Here is a 22,730-nt window from a genome sequence, read left to right as displayed (position 1 = left end):
GAATGAGAGAAAGAGAAAGAAAGAGGGAGGAGGAGAGAACATTTTAATTTTGGAGGAAAAGATTTGATTTCAATTGCAATAAGGAAGTGACATGTGGCACATTTTAGTTGTAAAATTAGTAAAGAGGAAGGAATAATTCTTTAATTTTAGAGGTGATTCGGGTGAGTTTTGCGAAAAATAGATTAAGTAAAAAATAATGGTTAAGATGAGAGATTCAGGGTAAGTATACTTGTGAGGAAAACACTTTTATTAATGGCGAATAAGCAATACAAGAATTAATGATGAGAAATAGAGGTGGAGAACAAGTGTTGAGACCTCCACTAATGTCACAAGAGGATGAATGAGCTTTGTTTAAAGTGGACAGGGGTTGGTTAATAGTTGTCGAGTGTTCTGGTGGAATATCTGAATGCCAGTTTTTACTCGTGAAGGTGATGAATGGAAATAATGAACAATGAGAGAAAATTTGGAGAGAGAAAAAGATGGATTTTTTAGCTTCTCAGCTTCAACAGTGAAAAGAATGTAAAGATGTCTTAAAGAGGTGATTTGAGATTTTTTTTTTTTATAGTATAAAACTATTTAGAAGAGGAGATCTATTGTCCAATAGTTTTTAGTCTGATACTCCTTTTATCCCAAATATCTTTAGATATTCGTGTCACCTCAAGTCTTTTTAATTGAAAAAGTAAGAAGTTGATTTCCACAAGTTAAATTAAAGTTCATGACATTTGACATTAGTGAAGGGACATCTAGTTTGGTTTTCTTTTAACTAGATGAAACTTTTACACTCCAAATCCAACCAATTCACTTCCACTAATATAGTTTTCACTTAAGAGAAATTCAACTCCTTAAGGTGCTCTTTTGGGTTCCATCCTTTTACCCAATATATTTAGGAGGAATTTGACTCTTTTTTGACCATATTTTTAGGTCATTATAAAAATTATTTATGTACAAAAAATGTTTATATGTTTAGTACACAATTAAGAGGAAAAGATTTAATTTCAATTACAATGAGAGAGTGACATGTAACACATTTTGGTTGTAAAATTAATAAGGAGGAGAGAAGAATTCTTTAATTTTAGAGAAAAAGATTTGATTCTAATTACAATAAAAAAGTGACATATACCACATTTTAATTATAAAATTAGAGATATATAATAGATAATATATATTTTTTTTTTTACTTTTTGGATAAATATTTTAGAATAAAGATATTAAACTATATTATAAATGTGCATACTTCATTTTTCTTTTATTATCAGCAAATTTTCTTTTTTCGTTTCTGTGATATTGTCCACTCATTTCTTTCTTTCGCTAATATATGTGTGTTTTTTTTTGTTTTGGACAATTATTTCAAAATGAAAAGAAATTATATATTATTTGCGTAATATATACTCCATTTGTATCTCTCACTCTGATTCTTTTAGGTTCATCCTTAAACGCTCCTTACTAAGTATAGAGTGTTGTATACTTTATTAATTCGTTAAATCTGAATTAATCAGGTTAACCATTTTTTTATAAATTTTAAATTTTTCTATAAGTTTCAGATATTGGGCTAAAGTCCAAAAAAAAAAAAATAGTATATAAATATTAAAGGCAACATATCTGTACAACAAAAAAAGTTATTGGACTTTAAAATTAAAATAAATAATACATAAAAAATAAGTTAAAAATCCATGTACTAAATTCAGAAAAAAAGATATATTAGAATCTTAAAAAAATAATATTAAATATATATTATGTATATAATATTAAAATTTAAATAAATTTTGTTTTGTGTAAAATAAAATTATAATATTAAATATAAATACAATAATAAAAAAATTTGTGTTATATAAATTTAATTAATACATATATATACAATTTTATTTTGTGTGAAACAAAATTATAACATTAAATATGAAGTGAATGATAAAAAATTTTGTATTATATAAATTTAATTTAAAATATATATATAACGTAAGAAATAAACAAACATATAATAATTTTATTTTATGCGAAACAAAAATTCATATAAAAATATTTATATAATTTTTTTATTAACAATCTTTTTTATAGAAATATGTTACTTTACTATATTTAAAATTTATTATTTTATATTAAAAATATTATTAAAAATATATTATTAGTTTTTCTTAAAATAACATTTTCTTTTATTTTTGTTCAAATACTATGACAAAAAAATTTTACGCGACTATTCAATAAATATTATATAAGTTAATAAAAGAAAGAAGTATTCATTTTTTTTTTTACCAAAAATAGGAAGAATTAAATCCACGATCTTTTAGGTGAGTATGAAAAGAGTATGTCATTTGAATTATAACTCGTTGGCAAAGAAATCAATACTCTTAATTATATATTAAATAGAATAATTATTTATTAAGCTTATTTTTATACAAATAAAAGTTTCTTTTAATTTTATATCTGTAATATTTTATACCAATTAGTTTAAAGTTTAATTATTTTTTGAATAAATTAATAAAAAATTAATACAAATAATTATTTAAATATAATTATATTTTAATTTTTCATTCTATTACGTACACGTTGAAGATAATTTGAAATAAAAGATAATGGACTTATTGTAACTGTATTTTGTGCTTTGACTGCGTCGTCATCTGAGAATTAAGGCGCCTTCATGGAGACCGAGGTTCTTCTACAGAATCGGTTTTGTATTTGGAGTTAGCCAACCAGCAGCGGCAACAGATGGATGGCTATAATTAAATCTAATCAACGGTCCAGAAATATCTATCCTACTACAATTCTCTAAATGTTTCTAGATTATTCCATACCACTCTTTATACTTCTATATACATCTACACTCTTCTAGAATACTCTATAACCTTCCAGAGTCTTCTAGAACCTTCTAGGGTATTCCGAGACCTTCTAGGACATTCTAGAACGTTCCGGAACCATCTAGAGTATTCTCAAACACTCCAGAAAACTATACAAACACTGTTAAATCTAACCTTCTAAAATTTATCGTGACATTTTGTCACGGCCTTGGACACACTCCAATGCTATCGTGCCGGCACTCGGACTTACTCAACCTCTTGAGCTAAGACCAAGTCAGCCTGACCCTCAATACTTAGCAAGAAAGCTAAGAATACAAGAGAACACAAGAGAAAGGAAGTTTTGGTGGAAGAACACTTTATTGCTCAAGTGTGATTACTTCTTTCTCTTCTATGGCAGCGATTTTTCAGGCTTTGAAGGTTATTCATGACAGAAGTGGAAAGGAGTGGGTTCAAGAGCGTCAAAATTTGTGACTAGCCAGAAGGACAGTAAAAGTACCGCCAGCAAACAAAACAATGAAGATGCTTGAAGACATCGCATCGACAATAACAGGGTAATGAAAGAATTCGATCAAATTTTCATGAGTACTTTTTGTGGTGTAAAGGTCTGTGTTAAAAGAGAAAATTAGTTTTTTTTTGTCAGTGTTAATTTGTTTATTCAGCCCATGAAAAAAAAAGAAAACAATAATAATAATAATAAATAAATTTAATTTACCTGATAACTTTTGATAGTAGGTTAACTTTTAAAGAGTGTTGCACTCTCTACTTTACCTGGAGTGCACTAGCTTTTGCCATTCTTTTATGAATTTGGATACTCTAAATTTTGAATTTTTTCTTTAGAGAATAAAGTGTGATCTCTCACCCTTAAATGATTTCTCTCTCATATTTTCTCTTGGTCCCACTTATAAAATAAACAGTGAGAGATCACACTTTACTCTCTAAAGTAAAATTCAAAATTTAGAGGATCCAAATCCTTCTTTTATACAATATATGTAATTGAAATATGAACTATATTATTAATCATTAATAAATCCATTTAGAATTACTTAAATACTTTCTTTTTTCATTTTCAATTAAAGTTTATTTAATTATATTTTTTAGGACTTAATACTCAAATTGGCCTCTAAAATTTGCCTCAAATTTTAAATTAGCCTTTGAAATTTCAATTACTTCAATTGAATATTAACTCTATTTTTTAGACTATTTTTTATTTTCAGGTTTTCAAATAAACCTACATTTAGTCGAAGTAATAGACAAAAAAAGAACAAGTATAATATATTTTTTAAAATTGAAAAAGGTAGGACTTTTATATATTCTTAATTAAAAGATAATTTAGTTCATGTTATTATAACGATTTATTTTTTAATTTTTATATACTTTTTTGTATTGTAAATTAGAATAAGTGGCTTTAAATGTGTTCAAAATAAATGTTAAAAAAGCTAAAAGAGTGGTTGACAATTTCTCTCAATCCAAAAACTTACCACCTATCTTTTTATCTTATATTTGAATAAATTCAAGCAAAAAACAAAAGAAAATTGGTCATTTTTTTAGCTTTGTTTTGTGGAACCAAAATAGATATAATTAATTCAAATTTGTTGACGAAATCATTAATTCATGTAAATATTGTTATGGCAATACATGCAAAACACTATAATAAGTCAAGGAGAACGAAATTTTACACAAATCAATCAAATGGAATACTATTTTATGAATCCACCAATGCACATAACTATGTAGTTCGAATCAGTATGTATCGAACTAGAATCACATGTAATTAGAAACAAAGTGATTCGAATTACTATAATTCGAAGTAAGCTGATTCGAATTAGACATAGCTTAATTCGAATCAGGCTGATTCGATTTACGTTTGTGCACGAAACCTCAAGTAGTTTGAATCTGGCTGATTCAAATTACTCCCATTTTGCCTCTAGTAGTAATTCGAATTGGGCTGTTTTCGAATTACACTGGATTTGGCTATAAAAGGAGTTCAAACCCACCTCATTCGAATCACTTCTCCACTCTCATACCCCACCAAATCCCAGAGTAAATGACCTAGATTCGCTCCGACAAAGGCTCGAGTAGAATACTTAGCTGATGGGGGACGATCCAGTTAGACTATATCGTTTGGATGGAGTGGCTCATATAGCCGGGGTCATTAACGACGAGGTTAGTAGTTACGATTTTTTTAGTGGTTTATTTTTGTGGTTTTGCAAGTGGTTTATGTTGGTGGTATTGCATGTGATTTATTTTAGTGGTTTTGTTTGCAGTTTTCTTTGTGGTTTATGTTAGTGGTTTACGTTAGTGGTTCTGCAAGTGGTTTTGTTAGTGGTTTTACATGTGGTTTATGTTAGTGGTTTTGTTAGTGGTTTATTTTAGTAATTTTGTTTGTGGTTTTGTTGCTGGTTTATATTAGCGGTTTTGTTAGTGGTTTTGTATGCGGTTTTTGTTACTGGTTTATGTTAGTATTATCTGCTAGTAGTTTTTGTTAGTGATTTATGTTGTTAGTCATTTCTTTTAGTGGTTTTGTAAGTGGTTTTAAATATGCGGTCCATCGTATGTGTAGCCCCAGCGATGCATCGCGAGCATGCGGCGGCAGCAGGGCATGCGACTCGATGAGAAGTATGTTCCGTACTTGCAGATGTCCAGATTATACCATCTTGCGAGACTGAACGATAGATGGTTCAGATTGGATGAGCCCCTTGTCAGTGCTTTCGTAGAGCGGTGGCATCCAGAGACGCACACATTCTACATGCCGTTTGGAGAGTGCACGATCACACTACAGGATGTGACATACCAATTGGGGTTGCCGGTCGACAGACGTTATGTCAGTGGTTGCTTGACGGATTTCCAGATATACATACAGGTGGCTGCCCAGCTTGGGTGTGGTTCCAGGAGTTGCTAGGTGTGTTACCTCTTGCGAACCAAATTCAGAAGTTTGCAGTGAACTGCACATGGTTCCAGGAGGCTTTTGGAGAGTGCCCCGAGGGAGCCGACGAGGAGACAGTCAGGCGCTATGCTTGTGCGTATATCATGATGCTGTTGGGCACTCAGCTGTTTGCCGACAAGTCCGGCAACCATATTCACATTAGGTGGCTACCCTACGTAGCTAGGCTTGAGGAGATGGGTTCCTATAACTGGGGGTCGGCAGCACTAGCGTGGTTGTACAGGTGCATGTGCCGAGTTGCAAACACACATGTGGTCAAGTTGGCTGGCCCGTTACAGTTGCTTCAGTCTTGGATCTTTTGGCGCTTTCCGGGGTTTAGAGCTGCTGGGTATGATACGTTCAGCTGGCCCTTGGCCTCGAGGTACTGTTGTTGGACTTCTCTATTTCGACTTAATTTATTTTAAAACAATCTCTGCTTATAATGTTATACTATTTTGTCATACATTTCTTTTGTTATAACAACCGATCTGAGTTGCAGATGGGCAGGTCACAATCCTTCTGCTAGCGAGAAGGGACCTCGAGTGCAGATGTGGAGGCTGAGGATAGACCTGTTACAGGCTAGGGATGTGAGTATACTAACCGCTTACTTTTAATTAAGTAACCTTTCATGCTTCGCATCACGATATGGTCAAACGTTGTTGATATGTATTTGCAGTTTATTTGGATGCCGTATAACTCTCCCGACATCCTTCAGGTTTTGCATCCGGAGGTGTTGGAGTCACGTCACACGGCATTGATATATTTCGCCGTCATAGAGTGGCATCAGATTGATCGGGTTCTACCCCAGTTCGGCAGAGTACAGCCCCGCCCCCAACCCGCCCTAAACATCGACTTCTTGATGTCGAAAGACGGCAGAGGCAGAGATCGTTGGTTTCCATACAATTTGCAGTTCTGGCATCTTTATTGGGATAGCCGTGCGAACCATGTTCTCCGGTTTGATGTTGTCGCAGACCCAGGTCCCTCACATGACTTCTTGGAGTGGTGGGGTCAGCATGGTAAGAGATTCCTGTCACCAGAGATGTACCTTGGGGATCCCAGAGCCGTGCCTATTCCTGTCGAGGCAACGCAGAGGGGTGCTGGACGAGTGCCTGACATAGACCTTGTTGACGATGTTCTGGATAGGCGTCGGGTAGAGCGGAGAGCGCGTGTGGGGACACGACGGAGCCAGCGTGAGTGGAGGTGGCTCGACCAAGCCATGGAGGAGGATGACGCGGTGGTTAGGGATGGAGGCCGACGACGAGGGCGTGGAGGCTGACGCAGGGGGCGTGCTAGAGTGGACGACCACGGTGGTCATGGTGACGATGACGACGGTGGTGATCAGGGCGGGCTTGGTGGGAGAGATCCTGGAGGCCATCTTGGTGGAGGGTTTGGGGGGGGTCCCTGCTGGGATAGGGGGTGTGAGTCCTCGTCATGGAGGTCATGATAGAGAGTGGTATGGCTCCGGTGTGGGAGATGGTTCGGCCCAGGGTGATGGTGGACTTGGATCAGGGCCGCTTGGCGATTACTTCGTTGGTGTCCCCGCTGACGACCACACACTTCATGAGAGTCAGCCATGGGTTAGCCCGGGGACGCTATTTTCAGACTTGCTGGCTAGTGATGATCTTGATGCGAACTTCGGCAGTAGCCACTTCCTGGATGAGATCAGTGCCATTATGCAGGGGATGATACGGCATGTCGGCGGGGTCAGATGACGCGGACACAGGCACCCTTAGGTGTCAATCTGAACGAGCCTCCTTCCGTGCCTGCTCATGACTATTTTGCACTGGGTGGTACCCCTCCTTCTGCTTATGCTTGTGGGTCACCTTCAGTTGCCGGACCGTCCAGGGCACCCATCCGCGGAGAGTTAGCTCCTTCAGGGTCTTCCTCACATCCTTTACCAGTCTAGCCTAGGCCACCTCCACAGGCAGACCCGGATGATGACGACGATGACATCGAGGACAAGGAGCCCCTCGTCAGGAGAGGCCACAGGACATGGGTGCCCCATCGTTGCTTCACCGGTTCACATCTATTTGGATGATCTGTTTCTGTGTATGATGTATGTTTATGATCAGTGTTATATGTTAGATTACTTTGTTTACTTAAGTTATGTATGTGTAGGATCTGAGTTGTATTTTCTTATGTATGTTACGTACCGTATTTCTAGATCGTGTATCAGTTACTTTGCAATTTGGTGTGCCTTGTTTATTTATGTTATTTTTCTATTTTGCTTATCGTTTATCGGTAACTTTGAGAGTTGCAATAGTTTCTTCTTTATTTAAGTTATTTTGCATTCTTGCCTTGTTTAATTAAGTTATTATGATATTTTGCTAAAGAAATGGTTAACATAAATTAATTAATAACGCACGTCAAATAGACCACATTAACTTAAACCAAGTTTTTCCCGTAACAATTTCAATTAACAATCGTAAAATAGTGGACTCTAAATGTCAAAAGTCTTAACAACGTAATAATAAAGCTAACAATACACCTACTCATCTTCCCCCCGCTTGACTTGGTCCTCCGACCTGTGGACAACTCCGACGTGTGTATCCTGGTTGCCGACACAGCCCACATCTCTTGGGCCTGTTCAGATCCGCCTCGTCCATAGTAGTCTGTATCCTCGTGCACCTAGGACGTCCCTCACTCACACGCCTCTTGTTGGGGTCTGGTATCACTGTGGACCCATCATACGGTGGCCAAAAACCCTCAGGAATGGGCGGTGTGAACCCCATCCAGTACACACTGAACACGGAGCTAAGACGATACACGTGGTGGACATACGGTTCCCAAGTAAGCCGTGAATAGGTGATGAGCGGATAATTTATACGCTTTTTGCCATTGTTTTTACATAGTTTTCAGTATAATTTAATTAGTTTTTAGTATATTTTTATTAGTTTTTAATTAAAATTCACATTTCTGGACTTTACTATGAGTTTGTGTGTTTTTTTGTGATTTTAGGTATTTTCTGGCTGAAATTGAGAGACTTGAGCAAAAATCAGATTCAGAGGTTGAAGAAGGACTGCAGATGCTGTTGGAATCTGACCTCCCTGCACTCAAAGTGGATTTTCTGGAGCTACAGAACTTCAAATGGCACGCTCTTAATTGCGTTGAAAAGTAGACATCTAGGACTTTCCAGCAATATATAATAGTCCATACTTTGCTCGAGTTTAGACGACGCAAACTGGCGTTCAACGCCAGTTCCATGCTGTATTCTGGAGTTAAACGCTAGAAACAGGTTACAAACTGGCGTTCAACTCCAAGAGAAGCCTCTACACGTGTAAAGCTCAATGCTCAGCCCAAGAACACACCAAGTGGGTCTCGGAAGTGGATTTCTGCATTATTTACTTATCTCTGTAAACCCTAGTAACTAGTTTAGTATAAATAGGACTTTTTACTATTGTATTTACATCTTTAGATCACGTTTAGGGGGCTGGCCATTCGGCCATGCCTGGACCTTATCACTCATTTATTCTCAACAGTAGAGTTTCTACTGTTTTTCTATTCAATTCAAGCTTATTCCTTCTCTAAGATATCCATTCGCACCCAAGAACATGATGAATGTGATGATTATGTGACGCTCATCATCATTCTCACCTAAGAACGCGTGCCTGGCAAACACTTCCGTTCTACATGCAAACAAGCTAGAATGTGTATCTCTTAGATATCTAATACAGAGGACCGAGTCCGAGATATTAGAATCTTCGTGGTATAAGTTAGAACCCATGGACGGCCATTCTTGAGATCTGGAAAGTCTAAACCTTGTCTGTGGTATTTCGAGCAGGATCTGGGAAGGGATGGCTGTGATGAGCTTCAAACTCGCGAGTGCTGGGCATAGTGATAGACGCAAAAGGATAGTAAATCCTATTCCAGTATGATCGAGAACCGACAGATGATTAGCCATACAGTGACAGCGCATTGGACTATTTTCACAGAGAGGATGGAATGTAGCCATTGACAACGGTGATGCCCTACATAAAGCTTGCCATGGAAAGGAGTAGGAATGATTGGATGAAGACAGCAGGAAAGCAGAGGTTTAGGAGGAACGAAAGCATCTCTATACGCTTATCTGAAAGTCTCACCAATGAATTACATTAGTATCTCTATCCCAGTTTATATTTTATTTATGTTTTTATTATCAATTCACCATAACCATTTGAATCCGCCTGACTGAGATTTACAAGGTGACCATAGCTTGCTTCAGGCCGACAATCTCCGTGGGATCGACCTTACTCACGTAAGGTTTATTACTTGGACGACCCAGTGCACTTGCTGGTTAGTTGTGCGAAGTTGTGATAAAGAGTTGAGATTACAATTGTGCGTACCAAGTTGTTGGCGCCATTGATGATTACAATTTCGTGCACCAAGTTTTTGGCGCCGTTGCCGGGGATTGTTCGAGTTTGGACAACTGACGGTTCATCTTGTTGCTCAGATTAGGTAACTTTATTTTAATTTTAACCTTTTTGTTTTTATTATTCTTATTTTCGAAAAAATAAAAAAAATATATTTTTATTCAAAAAATTTTAAGAATGAATTCTAGTGTTTCATGAAGCACGTTGAAGCCTGGCTGGCTGTAAAGCCATGTCTAATTTATTTGGACCGAGGCTTCCATTTATCAGCATATGAAGTTGGATGAAGTATCAGCTGTTGTATGTCTGATTTGTATCTGCTGAAGCTTGGCTGGCCATTGGCCATGTCTAGTGTTTTGGACCGGAGCTTTCACTGAAAGCTTGGCTGGCTAGTAAGCCATGTCTAATTCCTGGACTGGAGCTTTAGACTAACATTGCAAGATTCCTAGAATTCCTATTAAAAATTTTGAAATCCTTATTTTCCTTTTCAAAAGAATTTTCGAAAAATCCAAAAAAATCTTTAAAATCATAAAATCAAAAATAATTTTATGTTTCTTGTTTGAGTCTTGTGTCAAGTTTTAAGTTTGGTGTCAATTGCATGTTTATCTCTTTCTTGCATGTTTCGAAAACTCATGCATATGTTCTTCATGATCTTCAAGTTGTTCTTGGTAAGTCTTCTTGTTTGATCTTTAAATTTTAATGTTTTGTGTCTTTTCTTGTTTTTCATATGCATTCTTGAATTATTAGTGTCTAAAGTTTGAAAATTTCTAAGTTTGGTGTCTTGCATGTTTTTCTTCTCTTAAAAAATTTTCAAAAATAAGTTCTTGATGTTCATCTTGATCTTCAAAGTATTCTTGGTATTCATCTTGACATTCATAGTGTTCTTACATGCATCATTGGTTTTGATCCAAAATCTTAATATTTTGGGTCATATTTGTGTTTTTCTCTCTCATCATTAAAAATTCAAAAATAAAAAAATATATCTTTTCCTTATGTTACTCAAAATTTTCGAAAATTTTAGTTGACTTTTTCAAAACTTTTTAAAATTTAGTTGTTTCTTATGAGTCAAATCAAATTTTCAATTTTAAAAATTCTATCTTTTTCAAATCTTTTTCAAAAATCAAATCCTTTTTTTATTTTTCCTTCATATTTTCGAAAACTTTATGATTGATTTTCAAAATCTTTTTCTTATTTTTATTTCATATTTTCGAAATTAATGCTAACAATTAATATGATTGATTCAAAAACTTTTTAGTTTGTTACTTGCCTAGTAAGAAAGATTCAACCTTTAAACTCTAGAATCATATCTTTTTAGTTTCTTGTTAGTCAGGTAATCAACTTTGATTTCAAAATCAAATCTTTTTAAATTTCTTTTTCAAATCTTTTTCAAATTAAGTTTCAATCATATCTTTTTCAAAATTAATTTCAAAATTTTTTCTAACTTCTTATCTTTTCAAAATTAATTTTCAAATCCTTTTTTTTGTAATCCTATCTTTTTGTTTTAACCATATCTTTTTCAAAACTACCTAACTAACTCTCTCTAATTTGCGAAAATCCCTTCCTCTTTTTCAAAAATTCCTTTTTAATTAATTAATTGTTTTAAATTTAATTTAATTTCATCTTTCTTTTTAATTTTTGAATTTTAATTCTAATTTTAATTAAAAACAAAAATATTTTTATTTTCTTTTTATTTAATTTTTGAAATTCTCTCCCCCTCATCTCTTTCTAATTATTTTATTTAGTTACTAACACTTCTCTTCATCTAAAAATTCGAACCCTCTCTTCCTCCTGGTGTTCGAATTTCTTTTCTTCTACTCACATAAAGGAATCTCTATATTGTGACATAGAAGATTTCATATTTTCTTTGTTATTTCCTTCTTTGTCATATGAGCAGGAACAAGGATAAGAATATTCTTGTTGAGGCTGATCCTGAACCTGAAAGGACTCTGAAGAGGAAGCTAAGGGAAGCTAAAGCACAACTCTGGAGAAAATCTGACAGAAATTTTCGAAAAAGAAGGAGACATGGCCGAAAATAATAACAATGCAAGGAAGATGCTTGGTGACTTTACTGCACCTAATTCCAATTTACATGGAAGAAGCATCTCAATTCCTGCCATTGGAGCAAACAACTTTGAGCTTAAACCTCAATTAGTTTCTCTAATGCAACAGAACTGCAAGTTCCATGGACTTCCATCAGAAGATCCTTTTCAGTTCTTAACTGAATTCTTGTAAATCTGTGATACTGTTAAGACCAATGGGGTTGATCCCAAGGTCTACAGGCTTATGCTTTTCCCATTTGCTGTAAGAGACAGAGCTAGAGTATGGTTGGACTCTCAACCTAAAGATAGCCTGAACTCTTGGGATAAGCTGGTCACGGCTTTCTTAGCCAAGTTCTTTCCTCCTCAAAAGCTTAGCAAGCTTAGACTGGATGTTCAAACCTTCAAACAAAAGGAAGGTGAGTCCCTCTATGAAGCTTAGGAGAGATACAAGGAACTGACCAAAAAATGTCCTTCTGACATGCTTTCAGAATGGACCATCCTGTATATATTCTATGATGGTCTGTCTGAGCTATCAAAGATGTCATTGGACCACTCTGCAGGTGGATCCATTCACCTTAAGAAAATGCCTGCAGAAGCTCAAGAACTCATTGACATGGTTGCAAATAACCAGTTCATGTACACTTCTGAAAGGAATCCTGTGAGTAATGGGATGCCTATGAGGAAGGGAGTTCTTGAAATTGATACTCTGAATGCCATATTGGCTCAGAACAAAATATTGACTCAGCAAGTCAATATGATCTCTCAGAGTCTGAACGGATTGAAGGAATCATCCAACAGTACTATAGAGGCATCTTCTGAAGGAGAAGCTTATGATCCTGAGAACCCTACAATAGCAGAGGTAAATTACATGGGTGAACCCTATGGAAACACCTATAATCCCTCATGGAGAAATCATCTAAATTTCTCATGGAAGGATCAACAAAAGCCTCAACAAGGCTTTAAGAATGGTGGAAGAAACAGGTTTAGCAATAGCAAGCCTTTTCCATCATCCACTCAGCAACAGACAGAGAGTTCTGAGCAGAATCCATCTAGCTTAGCAAATATAGTCTCTGATCTATCTAAGGCCACTGTAAGTTTCATGAATGAAACACGGTCCTCTATTAGGAATTTGGAGGTACAAGTGGGCCAGCTGAGTAAAAGAGTCACTGAAATTCCTCCTAGTACTCTCCCAAGCAATACAGAAGAAAATCCAAAGAGAGAGCGCAAGGCCATTGATTTAACCATCATGGCCGAACCTACAAGGGAGGAGGAGAACGTGAATCCTAGTGAGGAAGACCTCCTGGGACGTCCAGTGACCAATAAGAAGTTTCCCTTTGAGGAACCAAAGGAATCTGAGGCTCAATTAGAGACCATAGAGATTCCATTGAACCTCCTTCTACCCTTTATGAGCGCTGATGAGTATTCTTCTTCTGAAGAGAATGAGGATGTTACTGAAGAGCAAGTTGCCAAGTACCTTGGTGCAATCATGAAGCTGAATGTTAAGTTATTTGGTAATGAGACTTGGGAAGATGAACCTCCCTTGCTCATCAATGAACTGAGTGATCTGGATTAACTGACATTGCCTCAGAAGAAACAGGATCCTGGAAAGTTCTTAATACCTTGTACCATAGGCACCATGACTTTTGAGAAGGCTCTATGTGACCTTGGGTCAGGGATAAACCTCATGCCACTCTCTGTAATGGAGAAACTGGGAATCTTTGAGGTGCAAGCTGCCAGAATCTCATTAGAGATGGCTGACAACTCAAGAAAATATGCTTATGGACTAGTAGAGGACGTGCTAGTAAAGGTTGAAGGCCTTTACATCCCTACTGATTTCATAATCCTAGACACCGGGAAGGAAGAGGATGAATCCATCATCCTTGGAAGACCCTTCCTAGCCATAGTAAGAGATGTAATTGATGTGGACAGAGGAGAGTTGGTCCTTCAACTGAATGAGGACAACCTTGTGTTTGAAACTCAAGGATCTCCTTCTGTAACCATGGAGAGGAAGCATGAAAAGCTTATCTCACTGTAGAGTCAACCAAAACCCCCACAGTCAAACTCTAAGTTTGGTGTTGGGAGGCCACAACCAAACTCTAAGTTTGGTGTTGAACCTCCACATTCAAACTTTAAGTTTGGTGTTGGGAGATTCCAACCTTGCTCTGATTATTTGTGAGGCTCCATGAGAGCTCACTGTCAAGCTATTGACATTAAAGAAGCGCTTATTGGGAGGCAACCCAATGTTATTTAATCATATCTATTTTATTTTCTCTTTATTGTTCCGTGTTTTATTAGGTTGATGATCATGTGAAGTCACAAAAACTATTGAAAAATAAAAAACAGAATGAAAAACAGCATTGAAAACAGCACACCCTGGAGGAGAGCAGTCTGGCGTTTAAACGCCAGAAACAAGCATCTGTCTGGCGTTTAACGCCAGAAACAGGCACCAAGCTGGCGTTTAACGCCAGAAACAAGCTACATTTGGGCGTTTAACGCCAGAAACAAGCAGCAGTCTGGCGTTAAATGCCAGGATTGCACAGCAAGGGTGTTTTACACGCCTAATTGGAGCAGGGATGTTAAGTCCTTGGCCCCACAGGATTCCTACCACTTCTTTTTTCATCTTCACACATTTTCATAACATTCTTCCTCAATTAACCTCCACCAATACCTCCATTAATCCTTCCTTTTCACACATCATAACCACCTAAACCCCCTTGACCGAACCATTCACACACCTCCATCTCCTTCATTTTCTTCTTCTTCTACTCACTTCTTTCTTCTTTTGCTCGAGGACGAGTAAACCTTCTAAGTTTGGTGTGGTAAAAGCATTTTTTTTGTTTTTTCATAACCATCTAGGGCACCTAAGGCCAGAGACATTCTCATTGAAAAGGACAAGCCCATCACTAAGAAAAGGATGGAGCAAACAAGAGATCATGGACCTCAGCAAGAGTATGAGGAAATTCCTCACCATGAAATCCCTGAGATGCCTCAGGGGATGCACTTTCCTCCATAAAACTATTGGGAGCAAATCAACACCTCCCTAGGAGAATTAAGTTCCAATATGGGACAACTAAGGGTGGAGCACCAAGAGCATTCCATCATCCTCCATGAAATTAGAGAAGATCAAAGAGCTATGAGGGAGGAGCAACAAAGACAAGGAAGAGACATAGAGGAGCTCAAAAGCACCATTGGTTCTTCAAGAAGAGGAAGACGCCACCCTCACAAAGGTGGACTCATTCCTTAATCTCCTTTTCTATTTATTTTCTGTTTTCGGTTTCCATGCTTCATGTTTAATTATGTTTGTGTCTTTACTATATGATCATTAGTGTCTAAGTGTCTATGCCTTAAAGTTATGAATATGAATCCATCACCTCTCTTAAATGAAAACTATTCTAAAAATAAAAGAACAAGAAGTACATGATTTCGAATTCATCCTTGAAACTAGTTTAATTATTTTGATGTGGTGGCAATACTTTTTGTTTTCTGAATGAATGCTTGAACAGTGCATATGTCTTTTGAAGTTGTTGTTTATGAATGTTAAATATGTTGGCTCTTGAAAGAATGATGAAAAAAGAGAAATGTTATTTGATAATCTGAAAAATCATAAAAATGATTCTTGAAGCAAGAAAAAGCAGTGAATACAAAAGTTTGCAGAAAAAAAAAGGCAAAAAAAAAAACGAAAAAGCAAAAAAAAAAAAAAGCCAAAAGCTCTTAAAACCAAAAGGCAAGAGCAAAAAGCCAATAGCCCTTAAAACCAAAAGGCAAGGGTAATAAAAAGGATCCAAGGCTTTGAGCATCAATGGATAGGAGGGCCTAAAGGAATAAAATCCTGGCCTAAGTGGCTAAACCAAGCTGTCCCTAACCATGTGCTTGTGGCGTGAAGGTGTCAAGTGAAAGCTTGAGACTGAGTGGTTAAAGTCAAGGTCCAAAGCAAAAAAAGAGTGTGCTTAAGAACCCTGGACACCTCTAATTGGGGACTTTAGCAAAGCTGAGTCACAATCTGAAAAAGGTTCACCCAGTTATGTGTCTGTGGCATTTATGTATCCGGTGGTAATACTGGAAAACAAAGTGCTTAGGGCCACGGCCAAGACTCATAAAGTAGCTGTGTTCAAGAATCAACATACTGAACTGGGAGAATCAATAACACTATCTAAATTCTAAGTTCCTATAGATGCCAATCATTCTGAACTTCAATGGATAAAGTGAGATGCCAAAACTATTCAAGAGGCAAAAAGCTACAAGTCCCGCTCATCTGATTGGAGCTAAGTTTCATTGATATTTTGGAATTTATAGTATATTCTCTTTTTTTTTTATCCTATTTGATTTTTAGTTGCTTGGGGACAAGCAACAATTTAAGTTTGGTGTTGTAATGAGCGGATAATTTATACGCTTTTTGGCATTATTTTTACATAGTTTTCAGTATAATTTAATTAGTTTTTAGTATATTTTTATTATTTTTTAATTAAAATTCAAATTTCTGGACTTTTCTATGAGTTCGTATGTTTTTCTGTGATTACAGGTATTTTCTGGCTGAAATTGAGGGACTTGAGCAAAAATCAGATTCAGAGGTTGAAGAAGGACTGCAGATGCTGTTGGAATCTGACCTCCCTGCACTCAAAGTGGATTTTCTGGAGTTGAAGAACTCCAAATGGCGCGCTTTTAATTGCGTTGGAAAGTAGACATCCAGGGCTTTCCAGCAATATATAATAGTCTATACTTTGCCCGAGTTTAGATGGCGCAAACTGGCGTTCAACGCCAGTTCCATGCTGCATTCTGGAGTTAAACGCCAGAAACAGGTTACAAACTGGCATTCAACTCCAAGAGAAGCCTCTACACGTGTAAAGCTCAATGCTCAGCCCAAGCACACACCAAGTGGGCCCCGGAAGTGGATTTCTGCATCATTTACTTATCTCTGTAAACCCTAGTAACTAATTTAGTATAAATAGGACTTTTTACTATTGTATTTACATCTTTAGTTTTATCTTTAGATCACGTTTAGGGGGCTGGCCATTCGGCCATGCCTGGACCTTATCACTCATGTATTCTCAACGGTAGAGTTTCTACACTCCATAGATTAAGGTGTGGAGCTCTGCTGTTCCTCATGAATTAATACAAAGTACTACTATTTTTCTATTCAATTCAAGCTTATTCCTTCTCTAAGATATCCATTCGGACCCAAGAACATGCTGAATGTGATGATTATGTGACGCTCATCATCATTCTCACCTATGAACGCGTGCCTGGCAAACACTTCCGTTCTACATGCAAACAAGCTAGAATGAGTATCTCTTAGATATCTAATACAGAGGACCGAGTCTGAGATATTAGAATCTTCGTGGTATAACTTAGAACCCATGGACTGCCATTCTTGAGATCTGAAAAGTCTAAACCTTGTCTGTGGTATTTCGAGTAGGATCTGGGAAGGGATGGCTGTGACGAGCTTCAAACTCGCGAGTGCTGGGCGTAGTGACAGACGCAAAAGGATAGTAAATCCTATTCCAGTATGATCGAGAACCGACAGATGATTAGCCATGCAGTGACAGCGCATTGGACCATTTTCACAGAGAGGATGGGATGTAGCCATTGACAACGGTGATGCCCTACATAAAGCTTGCCATGGAAAGGAGTAGGAATGATTGGATGAAGACAGCAGGAAAGCAGAGGTTTAGGAGGAACGAAAGCATCTCTATACGCTTATCTGAAATTGTCACCAATGAATTACATTAGTATCTCTATCCCAGTTTATATTTTATTTATGTTTTTATTATCAATTCACCATAACCATTTGAATCCGCCTGACTGAGATTTACAAGGTGACCAGCCGACAATCTCCGTGGGATCGACCCTTACTCACGTAAGGTTTATTACTTGGACGACCCAGTGCACTTGCTGGTTAGTTGTGCAAAGTTGTGATAAAGAGTTGAGATTATAATTATGCGTACCAAGTTGTTGGCGCCATTGATGATCACAATTTCGTGCACCAATAGGCACAGCATGCCAGGGCGTGAGGACACGGGAAATGAAGTGCCTGAAAGTATCCGCAGTCACAAGTCTGAGACCCGAGTGAGACCCTATAGCTACCTAGCGAGAAAGAACCAATAGGAGTCGTCTCTGAGACGGTGAACTCCGAGTTATCTCTGTCATACAAAGTCACGGTGAAGCACCTCTTCAGATTGGCCTCTATACACTTCACCAGATGTTGACTGAAGTGTTGTCCGGTTCCCAGCTGGGCCTCAGCCTCTCTCCCCTTCCGAACGAATAGTTTTGCCAACCTCCCGTAAGTTGCCTTCACCAGCGAGCACATAGGGAGATTCCTGACCCCCTTTAGGATTGAGTTAACACACTCGGATATATTTGTCGTCATGTGACCAAATCTACGACCCTCATCCCGATGCTGAGTCCACAATGGATACTCGATCCGGTTCGCCCACTTACACATGGCAGGGTCTTTAGACCGTAATATATCAAACCAGTAGTCAAATTCCACCTCAGTCTTAGCATAGGCTGCATTCACAAGAAGCCTCCTAGCGTCCTTGCCCTTGAAGGTCATGGCAAAATTTGCTGCCACATGTCGAATACAGAATGCACGGTAGGCAGCTGGAGGTAGCCATCCTCCGTCTGGAGCCTCAAGCGCAGCCTTTATGTCGTTATGCCTATCTGATATAACCAGTAAACCTTGTTGCGGGGTCACGTGCTGACAGAGATAGGACAGAAAGAAGGACCAAGACTCAGCATTCTCACTTTCAACCAGTGCAAATGCTACAGGCAGAATGTTGGAGTTACCGTCCTATGCTATTGCGACGAGCAACGTACCCCCCTACTTGCCATAAAGATGGGTGCCGTCAATACTCACCAAGGGCTTGCAATGACGGAATGCCTCAATACACGGTGAAAACGTCCAGAACAGTCAGTGAAAATAAGCTTGTGAGTCGTCCACCTCGCCCTCAACTCAGACTGGGCTCGTCTTAAGGACTGCAACAGTACCAGGCATCGTCAGCTGAACTCCTAACACACACCTAGGGAGCTTGTTGTACGACTCATCCTAATCACCATAGATATGGGCAACAGCCTTCTGCTTCGCCAACCAAACTCTCCTGTACGTCGGCCAGAACCCAAAGTATGCTGTCGTCGCATTCAGAAGCACCTTGATGTTGACGGATGCATCGGCTCTAACCATTGGCATGATGAATGCCGAGATCACATGATAATCCAGACTCCTGTGGTCACTGAAGATGGACGTCGCGAGACACGTATGTGGTCCATTGTACCGTTTGACCTCCCAAGTGCCCTTGCACTGTCGGAGACTAAGCCTAATCAACCATGTGCACCCATTCCCAAACTCAGAACACTTCCCAACATACTAGCGATAGTTAGACTCCACCACCTTGTACAGTACCCCGCGTCGGATGCTGTACGTCTTTACACTTAACACATCCTCATCTTTATCCTGAAATGCTGGCCAACCTGAAACTCTGTCAGACCTGAAGACCCTTCGGCATCTCTAGCACCAAAGCCAGCAGGCTCCCCAGGAACCCTCTCTTGTCTCATGGCATCCAAGTCTAAAGCTGAAAAGTGCGGAGGGTACTGCTGTGTGTCAGAGCTAGAACCAGCTCCCGCCCCAGCTGGCTCACTCGCTCCAATATCATCGCCACTGTCATCAGCAATGATATCCGGCTCCACATCATCATCGTCTACATCGGCCAACAATGCATCGCCCAGAGCAGCCGGTGCAGCACTGTAAAGAGGTCGGCACAATATCCCCTATTCCAACCTCCCCGCCTCCACTACAGTTGAGATCAACAGCGAACGAAGGGGAGGCGACAAGCTCGACCGAAGGTTCATACACAGGGGTGGACGAACATGCACCAATAGGTCTGGAGCTAGAACCGGCTACCGTGCCTACGGTGTGGGTATTCCGGTTCGAACCCCTGAGCTGGATACAACATCAACCAACTTCGCCAACAGTTCAGGTGTCCTAACTTCGGAAAACTGCCGACGACAATGAAACAGGACCTGCAAGTCCTCATCACTCCCGATCGTGAAACAATCATACTTCACGATTTCCTGTAGCACCGAGATTGGAATCCGATAGAAAAACTTCTTAACCCGTTTGACGCCTTCCAAACCAAGTTTCTGCAACACAGAATTAACCAGGTCACCATAGCTCGTCGTAGGCCTCATAAATATACTAAGAGGATCCTTATCAGTGAACTTCACACTGGATCATGTTTTCCTCTTAATCGATCCTCTGTGATGAACCAGTACTACAAAACTCTTATCACTAGCCATTTTTTCACTCTACTGAGATCAATTACATTCACAACATATTTATAAATGTCTGGCCCTTTATAATTCGAACCGGCCTAATTCGAACTATACATTGTGTAGTTCGAATCAACCAGTTTCGATTTACTTGGGATTGCGTGCTGGGAAGTAATTCGAATCAGGTGGATTCGAATTACATGGGTGTGTGCATGTGTACATAGTTTGAATGACTATGATTCGAATTATATAAATTTTGAGTTCGAATTGACCTGGTTCGAACTACATAGAGACGTGCATTGGTGGATTCTTGAGCTAGATTTTGATTTGGCGGATTTGTGTAAAATTTTGTTCTCCTTGACTTATTATGGTGATTTTCCCTATATATTAATTATAATCATAAGTTAAACTATTTCATAATAAATGACTTATATAACGGTGATCTCAATTTTTATTATTATTATTATTATTAAATTAAATAAGTCATCATTACTTTTGATTTAGAATTAGTGACTTCAGGTTTTGGTCCCAATACATCTAAAATTGCCTTTGTCACTCTTTTTCAGTTACAATTCAGTCATTTTTGTGAATACAAATATGCTTTTATACTATGATATATATTTTTGGTGATTTAATATAGATGATTTGAATTATAAAATAATTTATTCTAACAAATGATATTAGAATTATCTATAATTTAATCATAAAAAATATTTAATTTTATTATTATTTTGGATCAAAATATGTATATGTATGCGTTGTTTATCTCGAGTATTGTTGCACAGCAAAATTGTGTATTATGAATAGTATTATGTGATTTTGTTCATTGTTGTTACACATATAATATGATTAACTATTACGGATCCGACCCACGGATCCTACGCCCAGAATGGTCCCCGAACCCGGTTACCTGGGTCCGACCCGCTTTGCCCTTCTAGAAGGCCCGGAACCGGCCCTCTAGAGCTCCTAACCAACTTTCGAATTCAAACATTCCTCTTATCTTAGCCAAACAAGATAAGATAAGATAGCTACCATCACCTATAAATAGAAGACTCAGGTCCCTCCAGGTATTCATTCATTCCTCACACCTTATACCTCTTAGATCCATTCTGACTTGAGCGTCGAAATGTCTTTGCAGGTACCCACCCTCATTGCTCCAGTCATATAATCCGGCATCCGCCTCGACCCGCAAGTTCCCGACCATCTCTCAACCCGTACCGGAGACATCCAGTACATTGGCGCCGTCTGTGGGAACTTTGCAACGTTGTGGTGGCATGGCGGATAACCCAGAAGAGCAATCCTCAAACTCACTCACTTGATTTTTTGCTTGTAACTGAGAGCAAAAATGAATAATGTTTTTTTAACTTGCATCACCTTTGCAGTGATAACACACCTTCGCCCTACTCCAACGGCGAAATTCCAAAGGAACAATGTTTCTTTGACTTGCAATCACCTTTTTAGTGATAACACTCTTTATGCACCTTTGCCCTACTCCAACGGTGAAATTTCAAATCCTCCGAGCCCAAAGTCTCGCCTCCCTTTAGTGGGACACCTCCACCTCTTGGACCCTCTCATTCACCACTCCCTCATCCGTCTCTCCAAGCGCCATGGCCCCATCTTCTCTCTCTACTTTGGCTCCATGCCCACCGAGGTTGCTTCTTCTTTTGAACTCTTCAAGCTCTTCCTCCAAACCCACGAGGTCACCTCCTTCAACACTAGGTTCCAAACCTCTGCCATCCGCCGCCTCACCTATGACAACTCTGTCGCCATGATCCCCCTTCGGACCTTATTGAAAATTCATAAGGAAGCTCATCATGAACGACCTCCTTAAATGCTACCACCGTGGCCAAGCTCAGACCTCTCAGGAGCCAATAGATCAAGAAAGTTCTCAAGGTTCTTGCACAGATGCGGGGGACATCCAAATCGTGGCGGCATGACGGAGAACCTCGAGGAGCAATCCTCCACCCAACACCCCAATTCAAACCCACAAAGCCCAACTCCCGAACTCCAAGCTAACACTCTTCCCACCCACGGGAAGATAATAAGCGCGGCACATCGCCAGCCAACCCCAACCCAGCAACAACCAAGAGAGGACAACCGTCCTCCCACTGAAGCCTGGCCACCCGACGGCCTGGGAGAGAAGGCGGTCCAGATAATCCAAGAGTTGTGCCTCAGGGTGCAAAACCTCAAAGGCCAAGTTACACCCAAAGAACGGTACCACCCGGAGCATACAAGCCAAGCGACCTCCAGGACCTGATCTCATCGCGATACCAGGAACACCAGGCCCCCTGAGCAACGACACTGCAGACAACACGATCGCAGCGTTTCCCTAGACCCGAAACACCGACGCGGAGAAGACGACCGACGACACCAT

General features: G+C 38.8%; 2 protein-coding genes, 1 non-coding gene and 1 pseudogene across 3 annotated transcripts; 2 read left to right on the top strand and 2 right to left on the bottom strand.

The window, feature by feature from the left end:
• The first annotated feature begins 4,880 nt into the window (after positions 1–4,880).
• On the top strand, positions 4,881–6,985 carry LOC140176029 (serine/threonine-protein phosphatase 7 long form homolog). Its single transcript, XM_072205874.1, has 5 exons — positions 4,881–4,952; positions 5,350–5,414; positions 5,504–6,091; positions 6,209–6,296; positions 6,386–6,985. The coding sequence occupies exons 1-5, from the start codon at positions 4,881–4,883 to the stop codon at positions 6,983–6,985; spliced, it is 1,413 nt and encodes a 470-aa protein (XP_072061975.1).
• Positions 6,986–12,470: 5,485 nt separating this feature from the next.
• On the bottom strand, positions 12,471–12,578 carry LOC112726078 (small nucleolar RNA R71). Its single transcript, XR_003165146.1, has one exon. It is a non-coding gene; the product is annotated as a small nucleolar RNA R71 (small nucleolar RNA).
• Positions 12,579–18,059: 5,481 nt separating this feature from the next.
• Positions 18,060–19,085, bottom strand: LOC140176028 (uncharacterized). Its single transcript, XM_072205873.1, has 2 exons — positions 19,079–19,085; positions 18,060–18,853 (listed from the first exon to the last, which is right to left on the bottom strand). The coding sequence occupies exons 1-2, from the start codon at positions 19,083–19,085 to the stop codon at positions 18,060–18,062; spliced, it is 801 nt and encodes a 266-aa protein (XP_072061974.1).
• Positions 19,086–21,786: 2,701 nt separating this feature from the next.
• Positions 21,787–22,372, top strand: LOC114924649 (2-hydroxyisoflavanone synthase-like; annotated as a pseudogene).
• The last annotated feature ends 358 nt before the right edge of the window (positions 22,373–22,730 follow it).

This window comes from Arachis hypogaea, chromosome 11, assembly GCF_003086295.3.
Source record: "Arachis hypogaea cultivar Tifrunner chromosome 11, arahy.Tifrunner.gnm2.J5K5, whole genome shotgun sequence".
NCBI lineage: Eukaryota > Viridiplantae > Streptophyta > Magnoliopsida > Fabales > Fabaceae > Arachis > Arachis hypogaea.
This window is presented reverse-complemented; position numbering and strand designations above follow the sequence as displayed.

Bases quoted from the DNA above. Each gene is read 5' to 3' on its own strand.
- LOC140176029 (XM_072205874.1), top strand. From the start codon at position 4,881: ATGGGGGACGATCCAGTTAGACTATATCGTTTGGATGGAGTGGCTCAT. The intron at 5,415-5,503 runs GTACTTGCAGAT...GTGCTTTCGTAG, and splicing joins CTCGATGAGAAGTATGTTCC to AGCGGTGGCATCCAGAGACG. The intron at 6,297-6,385 runs GTGAGTATACTA...ATGTATTTGCAG, and splicing joins ACCTGTTACAGGCTAGGGAT to TTTATTTGGATGCCGTATAA.